General features: G+C 40.1%; 3 protein-coding genes across 7 annotated transcripts; all 3 read right to left on the bottom strand.

The window, feature by feature from the left end:
* Positions 1-1,854: 1,854 nt before the first annotated feature.
* Positions 1,855-3,699, bottom strand: LOC112277860 (uncharacterized). 2 transcript variants are annotated; one of them, XM_090248148.1, is made up of 3 exons: positions 3,486-3,595; positions 2,521-3,381; positions 1,855-2,338 (listed from the first exon to the last, which is right to left on the bottom strand). In XM_090248148.1, the coding sequence occupies exons 2-3, from the start codon at positions 2,851-2,853 to the stop codon at positions 2,261-2,263; spliced, it is 411 nt and encodes a 136-aa protein (XP_090104274.1). In that variant the 5' UTR covers positions 2,854-3,381; positions 3,486-3,595; the 3' UTR covers positions 1,855-2,260. The 2 variants fall into 2 exon arrangements, with proteins under 2 accessions (XP_090104274.1, XP_090104275.1); XM_090248149.1 differs by lacking the exon at positions 1,855-2,338 and having other exon boundaries at positions 2,741-3,381; positions 3,486-3,699.
* A 3,567-nt stretch (positions 3,700-7,266) lies between these two features.
* On the bottom strand, positions 7,267-9,783 carry LOC112277867 (uncharacterized). Of its 3 annotated transcripts, none has more exons than XM_073531631.2 (5): positions 9,647-9,783; positions 9,241-9,282; positions 8,453-8,695; positions 8,096-8,243; positions 7,267-7,715 (listed from the first exon to the last, which is right to left on the bottom strand). In XM_073531631.2, exons 3-5 carry the CDS (start codon positions 8,647-8,649, stop codon positions 7,473-7,475), a joined length of 588 nt encoding a protein of 195 aa, XP_073387732.1. In that variant the 5' UTR covers positions 8,650-8,695; positions 9,241-9,282; positions 9,647-9,783; the 3' UTR covers positions 7,267-7,472. The 3 variants fall into 3 exon arrangements, with proteins under 3 accessions (XP_073387732.1, XP_073387733.1, XP_073387731.1); XM_073531632.2 differs by lacking the exon at positions 9,647-9,783 and adding an exon at positions 9,483-9,579; XM_073531630.2 differs by lacking the exons at positions 9,241-9,282; positions 9,647-9,783 and adding an exon at positions 8,987-9,152.
* LOC112277866 (putative potassium transporter 12) lies at positions 9,609-14,741 on the bottom strand. 2 transcript variants are annotated; one of them, XM_073531628.2, is made up of 9 exons: positions 14,138-14,741; positions 13,391-13,669; positions 13,028-13,253; positions 12,670-12,918; positions 12,509-12,559; positions 12,261-12,331; positions 11,918-12,111; positions 11,573-11,742; positions 9,609-11,424 (listed from the first exon to the last, which is right to left on the bottom strand). In XM_073531628.2, the coding sequence occupies exons 2-9, from the start codon at positions 13,634-13,636 to the stop codon at positions 10,163-10,165; spliced, it is 2,469 nt and encodes an 822-aa protein (XP_073387729.1). In that variant the 5' UTR covers positions 13,637-13,669; positions 14,138-14,741; the 3' UTR covers positions 9,609-10,162. The 2 variants fall into 2 exon arrangements, with proteins under 2 accessions (XP_073387729.1, XP_073387730.1); XM_073531629.1 differs by having other exon boundaries at positions 14,366-14,637.
* Positions 14,742-19,825: the final 5,084 nt, after the last annotated feature.

Genomic DNA, 19,825 nt, shown 5'->3' with positions numbered 1-19,825 from the left:
AAAACTTCTTGAATAATCATCCATCTTTCCCACCACACAAAGTCATGATGAGTTTTCCTCAAAGCCTGCTTCCTCCACGACCTTGCCTATTCAATTCCTGACACTTCTAAAGTTCACACATTTAAAGGTTAATTGCAGTAACTGCAAGACCTCAGGACATCGAGAATCAGTTGTTAGGAAGAATCGTTTGCCCTTGGTCATAAGAGAATTCATTTAGTTAGGGACAGCCTACAAGTCACGTTTGTTCCATCCCTCGGAGTGTATCTTTTTGGGCGGAAGCTGCTGCTTTGTGTCGACTGGTAAACGAGGAGATGTTCTAGCACTGCATGGCTCCATTTCTTCACTAGATCCCCGGGGTGAATACTGACTCTATCTTGAGTGCTCTTTACAGCAGTGTTTGCTGGGACCTGTTCTCGCCTGAGTACGAGGGACTACTCTGCTCATTACTGAATCGAACCACATCACAATCTTCCGAGCAAACAGTCCGCCCTTTGAACATTGTTGGACCAATGTAATGAGGATTGAAGGACTAGTGATGTTGTTTCCCTTTTGCAGAACAATGCGACTATGAAAAAGCTGGCAGCACTGAAAGCTGTTCTAAACTGAATTTAGGGGGTGTCAGTTAGAAAATTTAGCATCCGTCCATGCTAATTGTATTCTCTTTCAACCACTGCCTGAAGTGGTGTGACTATTTCTGATGCATGGTGTGCTACCCTTGGACTACAAATGACACCTTATCCATAAAGATCACATCTCTGCTAATATAAAGGTCATGATTTTGCAGTGATGGAGTATGTGCTCACGGAAGCAGAACATTCCAACAACATTGTAGAAGAATCCTATTAGCCCGCTTCACTGTCAATCAATGATACATACAAATGTTGACACTAGGTCGCATTTGAAAACTTTACACAGAATATAAGACAAGAGGCTCAAGACTTTGGATATTTACACAGAATATAAGACAAGAGGCTCAAGAAGAACATCTCGAACCTTTGTGTGCAATCGTGTAGTGAATCTTGAGGCATTCACGAGCCTCAACTAAGATGTGGATAACCTAGGAAATGGTACCTGCAATATGTGCCTAATCGATGACGGGCTCCTTTCCAGAACACTGTGCAACCAAGAGAGAGGATCGAGTGCACACCTCGGTTCTCCAAACCACCAAGAAAGCTGCTCAGTCCACCAGCTTGAATGCGGATGTCTAAGACCCCGCAGCAAGAACGCTCCTCAGTCACAAAGGTTGTTAGGCTGAATGAGACTGAGGAACTTGCAGCTACGAAGATGTCTATACAATACAACCACACCGCAAATCGGCATCTGCCCTTGCATCGAGTGAAAGATAGTGAAAGATTGAGAGAGAGAGAAAGAAAACGAATAGTTACGTAACGGCAAGAAGTCAAGCTGGTATTGATTATGATGACATTGTCGTCAAGCATTTTCTACTTGACTTATTTGCCAAAGAATGAGGTCTGCTTACACTTACTAGAAAGCGTTCAAGGTGCACAAGGCAAACAGGAACAAAGAAGCACCGAAAATTCCTTTGTGTAGAAAGTTTTGTAGTGTTGCGCTGTATGTCTCAGGTGGAGAAATCTGGAATTGCCAGTGGTTCACAGTGATTTACAGTATACGGTAGACTATGTAATCGAGGTCAATTGCTCTAGACAGATGCCTTGTCACAAGCGAGATGTATTGATCACTCCTCATCATTTTTACAAAAATATTTCATATCTTTAGCTTTCGCATCTTCAATTTTTGTCCTTGATTCTGAGAGTGCAGTGAGCATGATGAGGCGTTCAAAGAGAAAGATCGTTTCTTGGTTTTGCTTCCGATGCACTACTTTCTGAAATTGAAAGTTGAGATCAATCTCATTTTGAACTCTATTATAACATGAGCATGAGTATATGAAATGGCAAATATCACACATGCCCCTGAACTTTCTCGAATTATCAAGAATACTCCTCAAGTTTTGATAATTGCAAAAATGCCCCTCGGAGTGATAACCTATCTACTTCCTGCTTTTTTTAGTTTGAATTGGGACCCGTCTGGGCCCCGCGCGAACAGGACGCCCCCTCTCCCCGCAGCAGTAGCAGAGTTCTCCCAAACCACGTCCAACTACATTTGAAACAAATCCAAACACCAGAGTCCCCGTCAGGCTTCCACACTATCAAGGCAGGCAAGAGTGGCGCCGCTGCCCTGAGCATATGAACTTGAGCGTTGAAATCAATTTTTTTCACGGCAAAAACAATCAGTGCTAGGTTTAGCGCGAAGGAGATGACGACGACACCCGCTGGTCCCTTTGCTCGCGTCTCCTCAACTGCGATCTTGTGCCTGCATCCTGCTTACAACAAAGTCCAAAAATGGTTTATAATTATGGGAATTGTGAAACGCTTCACTTCATAAACACCCAATTGGAGAAAATTGAATGAGTCTGGATTTTGCAACGTGGAAGTGATCACATGCGTGGATCGAGGAAGCTCGTTTGTACTCATATGCTGGGGTGAGAGAATTGACAATTACCTGCAGCCACGAAAACACAGTGCGCTGCTCTTGCTGTGACACTACATCGTTTTCTTCTTTACGACCCCAATCAGACGAAGCAAATCGCGCAGCCCGCTTTCTTGAGCCTCGACTTTTCCTGACATCGTCCTTCGACCGGCTGGGGAACACCCGGTTTCTCGACGTCATGGGGCTGACCAGCACTTTCACCCATTTGGGGCTCTTCGTGCTTTGCAATTTGGGATTAAAGCATCCTAGCCACGCCATGTTGTCATTCAAGCTCTCTCCACCGCAGTCGCAGTCGTGATCAATGCCATAGAATCCGAATCTTAACATTTCGTCTTCAAAACACATGTCATCAGCTTGCTCTTTGATTACTCTAAGAGCTGTGTCTTCCGCGCTGGACCAAGAGCCCAGGGGCAACGATAGCGACCTGTTTTCGAAGTATGAGTCGTTGTGGAAGGATCCCGAGATTGTTTCTTCGTGGTTCAGCTCCGTGCCGTCACTGCCACTAGAAGTCTGGGGATCATTAATCTCGCACAAGCCCGAGTTTGACGTTCGGGATACAAATTCATGAAATAGTTGACATCGTCTGGTCTATTCAAGCTTGAGGGGTATCCTAGCTCCCCCTGAAGCGAGTTCAGATACTGGTTAGACTGATGGAGTTGATAGTTGTCAAGGTTAATGATTTCTCGCTTGACTCCAGAAGATTTTTCAAGAAATGTTAACTGGTCGTCTCCCAGGGAGTACGGTTGGAGAGCCCGCCGCTTCTGGAGGCAGCGCACCCATTTGCTTTTCGTAAGAAATTGCTCTTTCTTGCTGCATTTCCATCTTCAGGTTTTTGTTCTTCTTGAATACACGGCAGACCACCCACCCACCGTCCTGAAAACCCAGTGTACAATTTAATAGGTTATCGAAAACCTAGAATACGAACTGCAAACTTGTCTTAAAAAAAAAAAGACGGAAAAAAACAGTAAGAAAAGTACAGAAATTGAAAGTTGAGCAGGAATTTGCATGGGTTGGTGGTTCGGATTCGGCGTCGAGGCGAAGCTCGTGCACAATCCAGTCACTCTTGATGCCATGTGGAGCACGGCCTTGATAGAATACGAGCGTTTTGCGCATGCCGATCAGAGTCTGGTTTAGCTTAGTGTGGATGGGTTGTCGCGTTTAGCGGTGGCGCGATTGGCTCGGGTGCAGGTTGAATACTTCCTTCCCTTGCGGCTGAAGAAATAGTAGTCGATTTGAGTAATTGGACGTGGTTTGGGAGAACTTTGCGACCGAAGCGGGGGAGGGGGCGTCCTGTTCGTGCGGGGCCCAGACAGGCCCCAGTTCAATCTAAAAAAAACAGGAAGTACATAGGTTATCACTCCGAGGGGCATTTTTGCAATTATCAAAACTTGAGGGGTATTCTTGACGTTTCGAGAAAGTTTAGGGGCATGTGTGATATTTGCCCTATGTGAAATCCGAAGGTGTGCATACTAAAGTGAGAACATATAAGATTTGCTATAATTGGAGAAAAATCCAATTATAGTTTGGATTATATTAATATAGAAATTGATCAATCATCTTGCCTTTTCTGTATAATTTCTTTTAGAATCTTCTTAAAATAAATATATATAAAAAAAAAGCAGCAGCATAATTACTCAAGTAAAAAATTGTTGTGTTGCTTTGATATTGTTTGGAAACTTCAGCATTTTTAAGAATCAAACGGTTAATTAGTTGGTTAATTTTTATTGAATTAAAATATTTTTCAATATAAAAATTTTAAAAATAAAAATAAAATAATTTTCATATATGTTTTTTAAGATAAAGCAAAAGATGTTAAAAAGATAAGAGATGTCAATATTTTAATAAATTTTAAGTTAAGTTTTATATTGAGATTTAGTTTGATTTTTTATAAATAGTTATCTTTTGGTAATATGTCAAGAAGAATAAAAAAAAACTATCAAAGTTTAGGATAGTTATAGTATAATTGGGCTTATAATGATTTTATTTTCTCATTTTAGTTTTTAACATTAAACATGCCCAAAACATATAAGATCCATATCAATATCCTATTTAAGTTGTGATATTTGTTGTATGTCAAAAGAAGTCTCAATCCTAGACTCTTATTCTTGGATGATATCTAATATTTCTCACACTCTTCTACTATTAACTCTTAAGGTAATTCTAAGTGACTAATTCACATTACTCATGTGTACCTACTTTGGTTATATAAGACTATCTTGTTGCCAAATATATCCCAATTACTTGAAGATGCTTTATTAAGCTAGTTGTAGCACTATCCTATTTCTTGTATAAGCACTCACCAAGATGAGCTTAGACACCATAATCCTTTGCAATTCTCTAGAGGTTAATAAAACTTGGAATGATTAATCATAGATATATTTATTTATAATTTGAACTTAAGGTTGAAAGACAAGAACTTAAGGAATAATTTTTTAATATTCCAATGCTAATGGATGAGATATAGTATAATTTTTAAAAACATTAAATACTTAAATTTATATTTATTTAATATTTTTGAGAAACAAAATATCTTGTTAAGATCATAAGAGTTTTATTGGTTAACAAGTATTAAATATTTGAATCTTACCAATGTTGAGTATCTTGTAATGGTCAAATTAATCACTATGTGCAAATGAATGGTGATATATTTGGAACAATAACCCCTCTTCCCACTCACGATTAACTAGAAGTCATTCCTTCCTCATTTCCATGCAAATTTAATTACTCCAATAACCAAAAAAAAATACTTGTATTCTCATTACTAAGATTGTACTTTTGCCTCAAGTAACTTCTCAATATTAGTTGGGTGACTACAAGTAGAGTTGGCTATTAGTCTATATCATATTGTAGAGGTATTGAGTCCCATTGAGTTGGGGAAAAACTTCAGAATTACTTGCAGCTATGGAGTGAGAGAGGGCAGGAATAGCATTACCCTAAGTTAGACACGCGTATTAGTAGTAGAAAGGTGATGAAGGGAAGAGAGTTAGCTTTACCTGAATCGGAAACCCGAGCTGCTCCATCGTTGAATTTAAGGCTTATAGCGGAGGGCATTCGATAGAAACCTCCTAACCATCTCCAGTGCGGGATTCAGGGTGCGTCTTCTACTGGAACCCACCATGTCGCGGGTTAGTGTCTCGGTGCAATCGAGATTCATGAGCCTGCACAATCCGCGAGGGCAAGAACAGGCTGTGTACAATCCAGTTCTAGTTTGCTCAGCATTGACATCTTCACCTGAAGCAGCCGTGATGCCTCTTCTATGCAATCACTGATGCACCCCACGAGTTCGAGCTCGTACACCCTAATAAGGAATGTGTAGAATCGACTGCATTCGATTGATCAGATGGAAGCCAGACCCTCAGCGTCACGTAAATTCATCGAGCTCCTGGTGGACACGGTACAGGTACATCGATGCTGCAACATGAGATGGGAGTAGTAACCGTGGACCAGGTTGTTGTTTGCTAACTACGTAGTGAGCTGGGAGTGATGGGTCGCAGAGATGGGACATGTTCCGTTACAACACACCCCACGATCAGTGCACGTGAAGAAAAAGTAGGATTCGAGCTTGTAGCCACTTGTTGGAATGAAGTGGAGCAAAGGAAGGCGCCGCTGTTGCCATCAACCACCATCCATTGTTGTTGTGGGTACCAGACCCCCACAAGACCAGTCAGTCAGTCAAAGCTTGATTTCATTGTTGCCTTTTTGGGAGGGGGATGTCTCTCCGCACACTCTCCGCCTGTCACACGCGTTGCAACAGCTTCTCCGCATGCCAAATGGTAGAATCTGGAGAGACCATGTAAACACACAATTCACGTACTATTCATCAAAAAACCCACCTGATCACTCACTCAATTGAAGATTTATGGATCAGTTCTAGTGAAAAAGGTTTAAGTTTCTGGATGTCTTGATTTTGATCCGCATGGGAAGTGGCCATCAAACACAATGTCAAACCCTTACAGTGCCAATAAGCTAATTATTGAAATAATTGAAAAAAAAAAAAACGCCGGATGTAAATGTAAAGTTTGTATTTTGATGCAAATCCAAGTTTTGTGTGTTTTTGCACATACTTTATTATACGTATCAACTACGGGCTATTCTTTAATTTGAGATACATTTAAGTGTAATTATTCTTCTGTAAAATCCTTCACAAAAATATTTCCAAAAAACTTGGAAGATGAAAGAAATCAATGTTGGCAATTTAATATCACCGTGAGATTAAATTTTAATTTATTCATAATTTATTCCTGCTGTTTAAAATATATACTTGTGTTCAAAAGTTTTAAAAAAATTATCTTGTTTGTATTTCTTCATTAGATTCACTTGTTCTTGAAGTCACATATACATATAAATACACACACTCACATACATACACAAATTGCTCTCAATAAAAGAATACCAAGCTATACATACATTGATTGACATGTCTTGTTGTATTATAAAAGATTAATTCTCAATAATGTATCCACATAAAAGGTCGATTACAACCCAAAGAACAGTATTGCAACACGTAATGGCAGTTAAGTACAGTCCAATACGATGCAGCCATGTACACTCAGGCGGATTGACCTTCATTGTCCTCATCACAAACAACTTCATCCATCCATCCATCCATCCATCCATATACCCATCAAACGAATGAATAAATCCGGGATGCAGAGGAACGGATGAACAGAGGGAGGGGGGGAGGAGGATGCACTTGCGCATCGTGAAGATAGTGCTCTTCAATGCGCTTCTTCAGTGTTTGCGTCGCAACATTCGTCATTGAATTGATAAATGTATGTGTATATATAAAATAGAATTAATAAAAAAGAAAATTTGGCTGGTGAGTACAAGTATTTTGACCGTAGCTTTTGACCGCCTTGCGGTGGACCCATCTAGGCAAAATCTCAGTCACTCCGGTAAGGGTCAGCAATGAGGTGAGGAGGCGCTAACTTAGTCTCTTCCTTGCGAGAGAGGAATGAGCTTGCTTACTCACCATGGAATGCGACATCGAAACTGTAGAGGCCGAACCACCGGTGCCATAGCTTGGGAGGCAACAAAAGAGTGATCACCCATTGAAAGATCTGGAAGAGAAGCGCCTGCGTGTTCCCTATGATCAACCGCAGCGTGTTGGAGTTGTAAATCTGTCCTATGACGGGGATGAATTGCACCAAAGGATCCCGCTGGAAGTAATCGCGCTGCACTTTCACCTTCTTGACCGTTTGCCCTTTCTGCCAGAATATCCCACTCTGGTCAATTTCTGATAACGGCTGCCACACTAAGACACCGTCACGTGAAGGCTTCCCGAGAACAACGATCTCAATTGGACACATGTTGAGTGAACCGTTTCCTCAATTTCTCACTTCCAAGTTAGTGTACAATTCTGAATCCAGAGAGGTGAACAAAAGAGCAATCGAGAACTTGATCGATCTAGGATTATACGGTTCGTCGTAGGAATAAAAGCTTCGCTCAACCCAATAAGAACAAAATAAAAAAAAAATACGGGAAATAATGAAGAGTTGTCAGTGTCGCAAGGAATGCACCTTGCAACACAAAATTCACAGATCCAGCATGCCAGACGGAAGTGGGATAAAGGTATTCACGAACGCACCACTATAACATCTTCAAGTTCGAGTAATGCAAAGAGCTCCAAGTTTATGGTGCGCCATAGCAACAGCCATGGCCGTATGTATACCGTCATTCGCACCGCAAGCGAATTCCTCACTTCGTCATACACAATGTTATGAAAGTCCACCCCACTGCAGTTAATTTCAACGTCAAGGGTTCGACGAGTCAGCGGTGAAGGGAAGCAAAAGGGACATAAACCACACACACAAAATCAGCTGTCCACCCACTGAGCACCGGACTAACCGCCACATCCACATTCTCACAACGGGATTAACAAAGATGCAATGTCGAAATTGGAAATTTTCACAGTTGATTGGGATCTGTGGGCGTCGCAGTCTACCTGTAGTTCAAGAAGAGCTGCCCCAACTGATAGATGGCAATCAAAGCCCTCAGCCCACAGTTGGTATTGAGGTACAAATGATAAAATTCCACATCATTAGTGAAGTACTTCTTCAAAGTCTCTGCTTGTCGCAACAAGGTCGGCTTATCTACCAATAAGCGCACCACCCCCTCCACCTCGTTCGCTGGATCCTCCATTGCCACTCCGCAGGTATTCCACAATCGCCGGGTAGTCAAGTCGCAACTACACAACCAACAAGTCTAAATCTGTTTCAACACATTAAATTGTACACAAACGATGATCGAGACCTCTGTAACAGCTGTCTGAAACAAGTAACCTACACAGGCAACAGAGCTCATATGGGATGTTCATACGTCTCTTGCAAATCAATAGAACGAATTAAGCTGGAACATTAACCCTATACTTCGGTTTATCAAATTTTTCTCTTGAGTGGGACCAACTGACCCAGAATGCTGCCAATCCCAACACAAAGGATCCCAAGTGGCGACAGCTTTGAGCGCCACGTGAACTGACCTATGACTGCCCCTCCAATGAAGTGGCTTCGTGACCACGCTCTTGGTGTGCATGTTTCTTTTGACACAACATCTACATCTACAATATTGCTCCTCCTCTAGGTTGCACAATCATTTTGAAGCACAGCATGCATTAGCCCATGCACGATGGCTGCCACTTTGCTTTGTGGTCCTCCCTTTTTCTCAACTTTTCATCCTCCCCTTCAATTATCTGGGATTTATCACTGGAGTGGGAGGGAACATTCTCGAACTCACCTCCGATGACACTGCCTTGATTCCTCCGCTCTGCATCGAAGCCTGCACCAGGTGACCAGGCTCTCCATGTCAATTAGAAGAATGTGATCAATTAATTGAAGGTGAGAATAATCGTCCAGGCTGAACGAAATTAGTAATAGAGAGTTTGGCCCATTAATAACATCATAACTGATATATTTCCGAGGCTTTTCTTGCTCCAAGCTATACTGAAAATTCCAAGGGTTGTATGGGAAGATTGTTACCCTGTCGCTTCGCATGATAAAGCAGAGGCCTAGAACTGAGACCACACATATTATATTGCAGATTACTTGGCAATCGATCGGTGCATAAAACACAAACAGCTCCACAATCCCCAATGGTATATAATGTACAGAGAGAAGAAGCTGCCAATACTATCTTAACATACCTTCAATTTCTTAATTACACCCACGAACAATTCCCATACATGTCACATGTAGACCAGATGCTCAGAAGTAATCTGACATTGAATGGGGTTCGCAGCTACTTCTGAAACACTAACTAGTTCCCTCCCCTTGCAAGTGATCCTGATTGCAGATGACAATGCAACGAAGGCTTTGTTCAAGAGTTGCAACAGGTTTACCCTAGCTCTATTCTCCCCGGTGGAGTTGACAACGCTTTGAGATCATTATTTTCACTCTCTGGGTACATGGTCGTCGACCTAGTTGCAGGAATTTCACGCAATCTCCCAGCCGTCGACTACAGCTGCTGCTTAGCTGTTGAGAATATTCAGAAAGGATCACTCGGGACCGACCGTTCCTTGGACAGTTGCTAACTTGTGCTACTTCAAATGATGCGTGGGATGGATTGACTGTATGCTTCGGTCGATCGAGTCCTCTCAACGAATCCAAGAATTGTTCGTCGTCAAAAGAACAATTATGCCGTTGGAACGGGATTGGAACTCTCAGACGTAATACTCCATGCCCACCTTCAGCAACCTGTCTTTAGGGATGCTTAAGTACAGCGTGTTGTTGCGGCAGTTCCGTCGCAAAAACTTGTAAATCTTATTGATGATGATGCGTTTAGGAAACCACGAGTCGCTCTTGGCGTGGATGTCACTGTCGCCAAGCACGTACACGACGCCTGCTTCTCTGGCCTTCTGCAAGAACAGAACTTCCTCGTTGGTGTAAGCTTCTTGATCGGCTTCCAGCTCATCCACAGTCTTTGCGCCGATGTCTGACCCACAGGAGTCGTTCGAAACCGACGACTCGCAGGGCCTATCTAATTTGTGATGGCTAGGAGAGGCGGCATGGGAGGAGGCCAGCCCTGATTCAGGAGTGACTTCCGCCGCTTCCGTTCTGATGAACCTTTCCAGGCTCGCAAGGAGCATGTTTTCAAAGGTCTGGCCGTCTGATTCAGCCCCATCCACATGATCTGTGTAGCCGTAGCGAACTGCACAACGGAACATGCGGTAGTTTCTGGGACCGAGCCTGCGGATAAGGATTCGCTCATCTTCGGGGACGGTGCTGACAGAGATGTGGCGGATGCAGACGAACACTAGAGTGGAGTGGATAGCAGGGAGATTCGAGATGAAGTGGCGAAATATTGCTGGAACTCCCTGCGGAAGCTCAGTGTATACGAGCCCGACTCCCGGAACTCGAGAGATTCCTAGGCTATGGCCAAGAGACAGAACCCAGTCCAAGGAAATCTTATGAGAGACCTCATACAAGCGTTTCATCCTGGTGCCGAAGTTCCACGAGTACATGATCGTGAGGAAGCATGCGGCGATAACGAGGGGAACCCATCCGCCCTGCGTCACCTTGGAGAGCACCGCTGAGAAATAAATTCCCTCGATGATAAAGAAGACGGTAAAGAACAAGGCGCACAGGAAAATATTTGTCTGCCAGATCATGAGCATGATGAGCGTGAGGAGGCACGTGGAGATGAAAAACACCCCCACTACCGCAATCCCGTAGGCGTGGCCGATTTGAGTGGTGCTGCGGAACCCTCCGACGATGGTGATACTCAACACCATGATGATCCAATTGATCTCCGGAATGTAAATCTGGCCGTGCACCTTCTTAGAGGTGTGAACTATGGTGACACGCGGGAAGCAACCCAGGGACATGGCATTTCTGATCATCGAGTATGTCGCTGAAATCATAGCTTGACTGGCGATGATCGCCGCGCATGTAGCGACCCCGAACATGGGCCAGTAAATAGGCTCTGCAACACAACATCATCAATATACTAACTTAATGAAGAGGTACTCACTATATTTAGTTCAGCACGCTGAGGCTATAATTATCTCAAATGACACGATTAATTACGTCGGATTGTGGAATCAAATTGAAAAACCAATCAAAATGCGTACTTGGAACGGAGCGGTAGAATGTGTAGGCCACATCGTCATCAAGCTGATTCTTCATAAGAAATGAAGCCTGGCCGATGTATGCACATAGGAGAGACGGGAACACCAAGAATGTGAAGGCAACCTGCATTGACTTGACAGTAAAATGGCCCAAATCTGCAAACATCGCCTCGCTTCCTGCACAGCAAAGTTCCTCTTCATCATGTTATTCACACAGCACGTACTAAAACAATCAGGAATGGCTATACACGCTTCTCTGAGTGCAACCGTTCATCATTACTTTTTAACCATGAGGGTGAGCATTGTAGGATTAATTTGGAAAATTGGGGAAGAGAAGCTTGAACCAACTTGCCTGTAATGCAGAGAACGATACCTCCGAGGGAAGCCCAAGCGTCTACTTTGTTTCTGATGAAGTAATTAAGTCCATACCAAGGATTGAGAGCCTTGAACACCGAAGGATCCCATCTGAAAATGTTGTACAGCCCTATGATGCCGATGGAGAAGAACCAAGCCAACATCGCTGGTCCGAACAAGAAAGCCACCTGTACACACGTCACTAGAATCAATCAGTCGCATGAAAGTGAAATAGACTAAGCTCATTTCTTCTTCTTAGTTGCAGTTCTGATTAATGATAACTTCAATCAACAATAACTCTACTTTAAAGTGCAAAACAGTACTGTATTGACGTTACCCTGTGAGTGCCAAATCGCTGAAGGCTGAAGAGGGCTGCCAATACAACGACCGTGATAATCACCGACACATCTGGGACAAGGGCAAAAATTGTGGGTAGGTAAGTGATATAGGGTCAAGCGTAAGTTGAGCAGAGCACGTACAATCCATGTACAATCAAATCTGAGACGTAATTCTACTATGTGAATAACAACAAAGTCGATTGGGGTTCAAGACATCAAAAATTCAATGGTTCAGCGAAGTCCTTACTGGGAGAAAGGCCACTAACGTTCACGCTGATACCCTGAATGGCCGATAGAACTGCAGCCCACAATAATCAAAATTCGTCCATGAGAATTAAAACCGAAGACTGACCGCACTCACAACGGTGACTCAATACGGCAATGGGTGATCGGACAAAAGAAGAGCACCTGAGATGGCGGGCGTTAGGGACCCATCGCCGATGACCAAGCAAGGCCCTAACAGAACAATCAGAAGCAGGACATTCTGCCAAGCTCTGCTTTTCTCAAGCGCCTCCTTAATGCGCGTCGCCCTAGCCATCTTCGTGGACGGTGTCTCCAGCTTGTAGCTTGAAATGTTCAAGTCTGTGGGCTGCTGCGCGTGAGCCCCGCTCAGCTTAACGTGTCGACAAATCAATGAATACAACGCAAATGTACCCCCTACAACGATTCAGTCCATGGAACACTGCTTAGAATGTTTGTCATTGAGCTTTGTGGAGGATCATTGAGACATAATTGCAAAGGTATAGGAATTGTCGATTTCACATACCTTCGCCATTGTCGTTTGCCCGAAGGACGATAAAGATGTACTTGACGAGCGGAGTGGCAATGATGGTGTAGATGATGAGACAGAGAACGCCCAGAATGTCGTCGTTCGTTTTGATGCCGCTTGTGAAAGTGCTACTGTACACGTAGAGCGGGGACGTACCCAGATCACCATACACCACCCCGATGCTCTGATACGCCAGCTTCAGAATGAACGAAAACGATGCTACCTGCAGCAGCCGCCACGCCCACACTCCAATGATTTACAACACAATGTATGTGGTTCTGTATTCTACGTGAGCTATCACTTTAGCGCGAAAGAACATGAGCTTCTCCCAATTCGGTGAAGAGAAAGTTCGACACTTACAGGTGCAGCATGGTCCATTTCTTTCACTCGCATGGACTCCACGTCAAGGGAATCGGGCCGCGTGAGCTTCCGCGACAACCGTCGAAAGGGACCTTCCTTCTCTCGATAGGCAGCCTCATCCGCGTGCAAGGCCTCCCGACTGATCTCTTCATCTTGCGCAGTTTGTTCTAATGGAGGTCTTTCTCCAGTTTCTCTCTGATGGACTGCGTCTGTAGACATTTGCAATTCAACCGCCGACGTCTCCATGATCAAGAATTGACCAGATATACGGTGAACACACTGCGAGAATACTCACGTTTACGTTTGTCAGGATCCAGGAGTCGGTTGCAAACTTCGAGGAATAGTGATCAGGAATATGAACAGCAAGGGCACCAGAAATTCAAGTAAAATAACTCAGTAATTAAGACTCGTGAGCGTCGATTCAACCCACAAATGGTTTAAAAAAAAATTAAATGGCACAACGCCTCAAATTAGAACAACTCAAGAAACTATATACAATTCACAGGCAGCCACAGTAACAACGGCTTGCAGGAACTAGAGCAAGCAGAAATGAAGCTCAGGAAAACAAATAACAGTCCATTCGTGAGCGACGGTAGTTCTCTAACTGCTAAATTCATTTTTCTCTAAAAACCATCATTCTCGACGAAATAAGCAACTAGTTCGAGCTTCCTAATGTTTAGCAGCACCAAGAGGATGATACATAGCCAAACAATCGCAACCTCCGTGACTGATACACAAATCGTTTACCGTAAACTGCGACGCGGGTGCAAAATGCAGTCAACCAAACGTCGCACACACAACTGCTGCTGGCAGTGCCACCCAGTCAAGATCACAGCACCGTTCCGAGCATGTTGACCTTCTCAATTATCACACGACGACGTTATCCCACCAAAAGACCGACATCTCCACCGCAACCGCAACTCAATCTCGATCAGTGCAAGACAGTTGAAACAGTGGTAGCGACAAGTTGAAAACCTGCTGTAAGTAAGATCGAGGGCAGGAAGAAGCGGACAGTGGAAGCAAGCTGGGAGGACGAGACGAGATGGGGAGGTGGGAAGGGTGCCCACACTGCGAACAGCTTATCAGACGCAGCGACGACCAGCAGAGGTTACACGAAGGGCAAGATCATGCGAGGCAGGCAGAGGGAGAAGCTGGGGGAGCAAGTCCGGGAGGAGGGAGGGCTATGGGAGATGCGAAGTGCGGAAGAAGCCGATCGAGAGATGCTGCTGCTGCTGCCACTCGTGCACGAATGGAAGCCCCATGGCCCCCGAACTTTATAGTATGATTACGAAGGGGGAGAGGAGGAGACCAAAACTTCCTTCCGAGTAGTAGTCCACCTGGTTCTGCTCCCCAAAACTTGATGATGGCTTCGCTTGCCCTCCCTCCTCTCTCAAGTGGAAAGCACTGGCGGGACCCAGGGTACCGAACTTTCGCGGGCACCGTCAAAGCCATCCATCCGCTAACTCTGCTCTCTACCTCTCGCTTTCCCCCGTCTCTCTCTCTCTCTCGCTCCATCTCGCTCTCCCTCTCTCTCGCTCCATCTCGCTCTCCCTCTCTCTCTCTCTCGTTCTCGGCATGTGTGTAAGCTCTCGCTCTGTTTTCCTGCCTGCGCAATGCTTGCACTGCCTCCGATCGACTTGCTCTCGTTCCCGTGCACATGACGACGCCTTCCCATCTGTTGCCTACATGCTTGCCTGCCTGCTGTGCTCGCAAACCCCCTCAACCTCACTTCTTCGTAGTGTTCGACGCTACCACTCCTCCATCACCACCGTTCCGTCTTCCTCATTCTTCTTTTGCTGCGTCTTCTTCTGCTTCTGCTTCTCCTTCTTCTGTCATTCTTATGGTTCATTGTTTCTGTTTGGGACTGGGTCTGGTTTGGTTTGGTGTTGTAGTGTGGGTGGTGGTGCCCATGGAGAGTGGCAGCCGTGGGGGGTGCTTTTTCAGCTTCTTTCTTTCTTTCATTCTTTCTCTTCTTCGTCTTCGTCTTTGGTGCGACACTCGGGAGGCCTGCAGCGTCGCATTCGGGTTTCGATACATAAAATCTCTTCTTCTTCTGCCCACGCTTGATCTTTATAATCATAGCAGTTCATAATTTGTGATTATGGGTGTGTTTATGATTTGGTGACGAGAATCACTTGACATTGCTATTGTTCCATTTTTTTGTGTACTACATGACATTACATTATGTTCAAACATACCAATAGGATTTGTGATTATGTTGAGCTTGCATGTTGCACAACAGTATGTCTGTGATCATGGAATTTGAATGAGAATGCCTTGATCTTAGTGAGTCTGTTCTTTTTTCTTTTTCTTTTTTTGTTCTTCTTCGGTGGAACTATAAACCAACTTATAAAATTTTCAAAATGACTCACGTATATATAACTTTATTTCTCCATTTGACATTTGTGTTGGAAAAACAATTAAATAAACAAATAAAGAAAGGACAACAGCAACAAGCACATGAAAACTTCAGAGAATGTATGGTGGGTCCAATTGATACAACACTGTACCCAAACTCTTTTTTTAATAAGCATATTTAATTCATGTTTTTTGAGAGTGTATTACAAATGTACAGGGATATTACATTATTTTATTGGACTTGTTTGTAGGCATTATATTTTTGAAACACCCAGAATGTTGAAGCAATCGTGATATCATGTTAATTTCATTCTGATAAGTAATAAACATTAAAATTAATTAACTTTTGTTGTATCAAAATTCAAATAAACGAATTTAATATAGAAATTAGTTTGGGAAATCAGTTCAGGATGAATGAGATCACAACAGGGTAACAAAATTCTATCAACCATTCAATCAATTAGTTGATATTTAAATAATTAAAAATTATACTGTTTAACAATAAATTGTAATGGAATTCATATTTAGATAATTAGAAAAAAATAGAATAGTAGAAATTAATAATTCAAATTTACCATTCATGTTACATTGTAATTATGAGGCTCAAAAATAAGAATTATCCTACATGTGAAAGGGTGCTTTTCTTTTAAAGACCAAATGATTTTACCAGAATCATATTTGAATACAATGACCACATGTAAGAGCTTGGCATATGATTGCATTGAAAGCCCAACTCTTGAATAATTCAGTAAAAGTTTTATTATAAGATAGAATAGTTTTAAACAAGTTTTTAAAAGTAAAAAGTATTCAGTTTAGGCTTCTAATATTTTAAAATAATGTAAAACATATATATATATATATAGTCATTCTTTAAGAAAAATCACTTATGCATTTTGAGAAACTAACAATCAAGATTTACAATTTCTTCAATATGCATTAATTTAGGTAAAATAAATAAAGGTATAGCAACACAGATTTGGTATATTTAAATTAATTCACAAAAATATGTGCAATTTAAGTAAATATAGTACCATAATAACAAAAATTGCTTCAGGAGTTGAAACATATGAAAAGATGCACAAGAAAACAAAACAAAACAAATTTTATAGTATGAGTATTCACACTATAAGATTTTTAAAGTTTTATTGTTAAAAAAATAAATTCAGGCTCTGCAACTGGTGTTGCAAAGACTGATTTTGATATTATAATTGTAATACAAGCATATAATAATCCTAACATATCTTATATGATTTTTCTTCATAAATTTATTTTTATTTTTTTTTTTGCTAATAAGATTATCATTTGCTGTAAAGTTTAGTTTAAATTGCTTCATATGTCTTCAAATTTTTTAACAATCATTTAAGTAGAAAATAAGAGTAGCTTCTTATCTGTCGTAAAATCCACAAAGATCAAAAAAATCATTTCAAGGAGAAGATTAGCACTAATTCTAACATTATACAAAATCCAGCATATCATTGATAATAATTCAAAATATTTGAGCACAATAATAAATCAAGAAATTCAAATATTTGCTAATCTTGATATTAGAAAGAACCATATTATAAACACATATGATTTAAACTCTATTATATAAGCCACCATTATTAACATCAATCTAAGAGTTATATCACTATTAATAATAAAAAAATAGAGTGGTTAATAATATAATTACTACTAAAGCACTTGAATAGGATGTTTTACTCTATAATTTTCAAAGATCTCAGATTATATCTAAATCTATAACTGTTAATATTAAATCTATCTAATTTACAAAAATATAATACAAAAAAGCAAATAAATGCACAATTTTACAATAATTTTACTAATTATAAAATCACATTGCCTAAGAACAAAAAATAAAAAATAAAAATCAATTGCCAAAATGCAAATAAATTTAAGAATTTTTTAAAAAAGAAAAAAAATCAAATATTGATGCAATTAGTGACATTCATAATATTTTAAACATATCTTTATAACTTAGAAACAACTTCAAAATATCAACACCTTTATCAAATTCTTACACTTCTAAATCTCTTTAATTAGTATGTATGAGTAGAATTCGACCAATAAGTGTAAATTAAGCTTTATTCTTAATTTATTTTTTTGTTTAGATATTAATTTTTTAAAAAATAAAATAACATAATATTATTATTATTGAGCTTAATTTACATAAAATTTCTTTGATAATAAATTATACTATTTTAGCTTCTATTTTATACTTTTTATGGTATAAAATAAATACTTTTAAAATCATAAAATCTAAAAATTAATTAAATAAAATATTTAAATAAAATAAAATATAAAGAATAAGTTTTTATAGTATATTGCCAATTAATACATATAAAACAAAGGCTTCAATTTATTTGATTAAAAGACACTCTTGGTATATGGATAATTAATATGATATTAAAAACTTTGAGATATTATTATTTTTATGTCATGATTTTTTGTGTCTTGCCAAATTTTTTTAATTGGCATGTTATATTAAATATAACTCTTTCATCAAATTGAATTTAGAATTTCATTTTTTCCTATAGAAAAAATGAAGATTCAATTTAATAAGTATTATTATTTGAAGGTTAATTCTTATTTGTTTCTAAAAATCAAACATGTATTAAATCTAGAATCTTTGATGTAAATACTCTAAAAGTGTAGTTCAATGAAAAACACCTAGAGCACAATAAGTTGTTAAGAATGGTATTACTTTAAAATTGATGTTGCAAAAAGTAAGGCCATGGAGATGAGATGATGCTTCAGAGTACCTAACATTATAGCACAAGGAGCATTTGAAAGCAAGAGGATTGCTTGCATTTTATCCTAAGATTAAATAATTGTTCAATTACAATAATTATAGGGCACTTAACCTCACTCTGATTTCTTTGTTATACTTGTATTGTATCACAAAGGATAACATTGTGGTGGAATTGTGATGTAATTAGGATTTTTATTAGAATTACTCTAAATTGGTCCCACAAGTATTTTAACAAGATCCTTGTAGTTAATACTCAACATGGTTTTGTATATGGAAGTATTAAAGGCAAAGATGGCTCATACTCTAATAGTACCTACTACCTGAAAGGGAGAAAGGCAAGTGGAAAGAGCACACAAGTATAATCAATTAGAGCCAAAATTAATAGCCACAATAACTAATTTAAATAAGTTCACATCCATCAATCCAATCTACATCATTTTAAGTGAAGTTCTTTTTGAGGACTTATCATGTATTGATATTGGATTTTTACTAAAAACTTGTATAATTGAAATGCTTTTCAATAGAAAAAAAATAAAAGCAAAAATAAACCAGTTACAACAATGCTCTATTATCTCCTATTTTGTTGGAAGACATCTTTCCAATAAAACCTTACAAGTTTAGTTTGGACAATTGAAAATCAAGATAAGAAAAGATATGCAGCTTAGTCAAGAGCTTGGACATGGGTTTATTTTAAATTAGTGAGCAAGGACGAAGCTATATCTTAAAAGATTCTTATGCAAATTCCATACATTTTATAGTGAGGCACATGTATTTTTTAACTTTAAATGATAAGATTTAATTCAAAAAACCCCATCAACATAAAAATACCAACATGGATTACATTTAAATCAATTCTTGATCAATTTTTAAGCAAAGCTAGTGACATTATGTAAAATTTGAGACTAATCTTGGAAAGAGACAAATGCACTTAAATAGGGGCAAACATGAAATTTTGCATTGCTCTTATGAATGGCACCTTATTTGACATTACAGTTTGTACTTTTAACCTTGTTACTAGTATCACTATAAAACTTTAAGTAGATCACAATAATCTATCGATCTAATGTAGATATTGTCTATCAACCTTACATTTGATACGAGAGAATTTACCAATACAACACCAACAATGAGTTGAGACAATAGTCATAGAGCCTCAAATAATGTCACTAGCAAAACATACAAACAAGTAAAGGAAATCAAATTCATAAGAGAAAACTATGCCTCTTAGCTAAGAAAACTTAAGACTATTATTGACTCCAAATGCATAAAAAATAGTAGATCTATTAGAAGTGACTCTAACAATTGATTTTGTTATTAGCCTTGAT

Source organism: Physcomitrium patens, chromosome 26 (assembly GCF_059467195.1).
Source record: "Physcomitrium patens ecotype Gransden chromosome 26, ASM5946719v1, whole genome shotgun sequence".
In the NCBI taxonomy this organism is placed as follows: Eukaryota; Viridiplantae; Streptophyta; class Bryopsida; order Funariales; family Funariaceae; genus Physcomitrium; species Physcomitrium patens.
This window is presented reverse-complemented; position numbering and strand designations above follow the sequence as displayed.

Excerpts from the sequence above, each read along its gene's own strand:
- LOC112277866 (XM_073531628.2), bottom strand. The coding sequence starts at position 13,636 with ATGGAGACGTCGGCGGTTGAATTGCAAATGTCTACAGACGCAGTCCAT. Across the intron at positions 11,743-11,917 it reads GTTCTCTGCATTACAGGCAA|CGAGGCGATGTTTGCAGATT; the intron begins GTTGGTTCAAGC and ends CTGTGCAGGAAG. Across the intron at positions 11,425-11,572 it reads ATTCTACCGCTCCGTTCCAA|AGCCTATTTACTGGCCCATG; the intron begins GTACGCATTTTG and ends GTTGTGTTGCAG.
- LOC112277867 (XM_073531630.2), bottom strand. The coding sequence starts at position 9,039 with ATGCACACCAAGAGCGTGGTCACGAAGCCACTTCATTGGAGGGGCAGT. Across the intron at positions 8,696-8,986 it reads CATTGGAGGGGCAGTCATAG|TTGCGACTTGACTACCCGGC; the intron begins GTCAGTTCACGT and ends TTGGTTGTGTAG. Across the intron at positions 8,244-8,452 it reads CAGCTCTTCTTGAACTACAG|TGGGGTGGACTTTCATAACA; the intron begins GTAGACTGCGAC and ends AATTAACTGCAG.
- LOC112277860 (XM_090248148.1), bottom strand. The coding sequence starts at position 2,853 with ATGTGTTTTGAAGACGAAATGTTAAGATTCGGATTCTATGGCATTGAT. Across the intron at positions 2,339-2,520 it reads CTGTGTTTTCGTGGCTGCAG|GATGCAGGCACAAGATCGCA; the intron begins GTAATTGTCAAT and ends TGTTGTAAGCAG.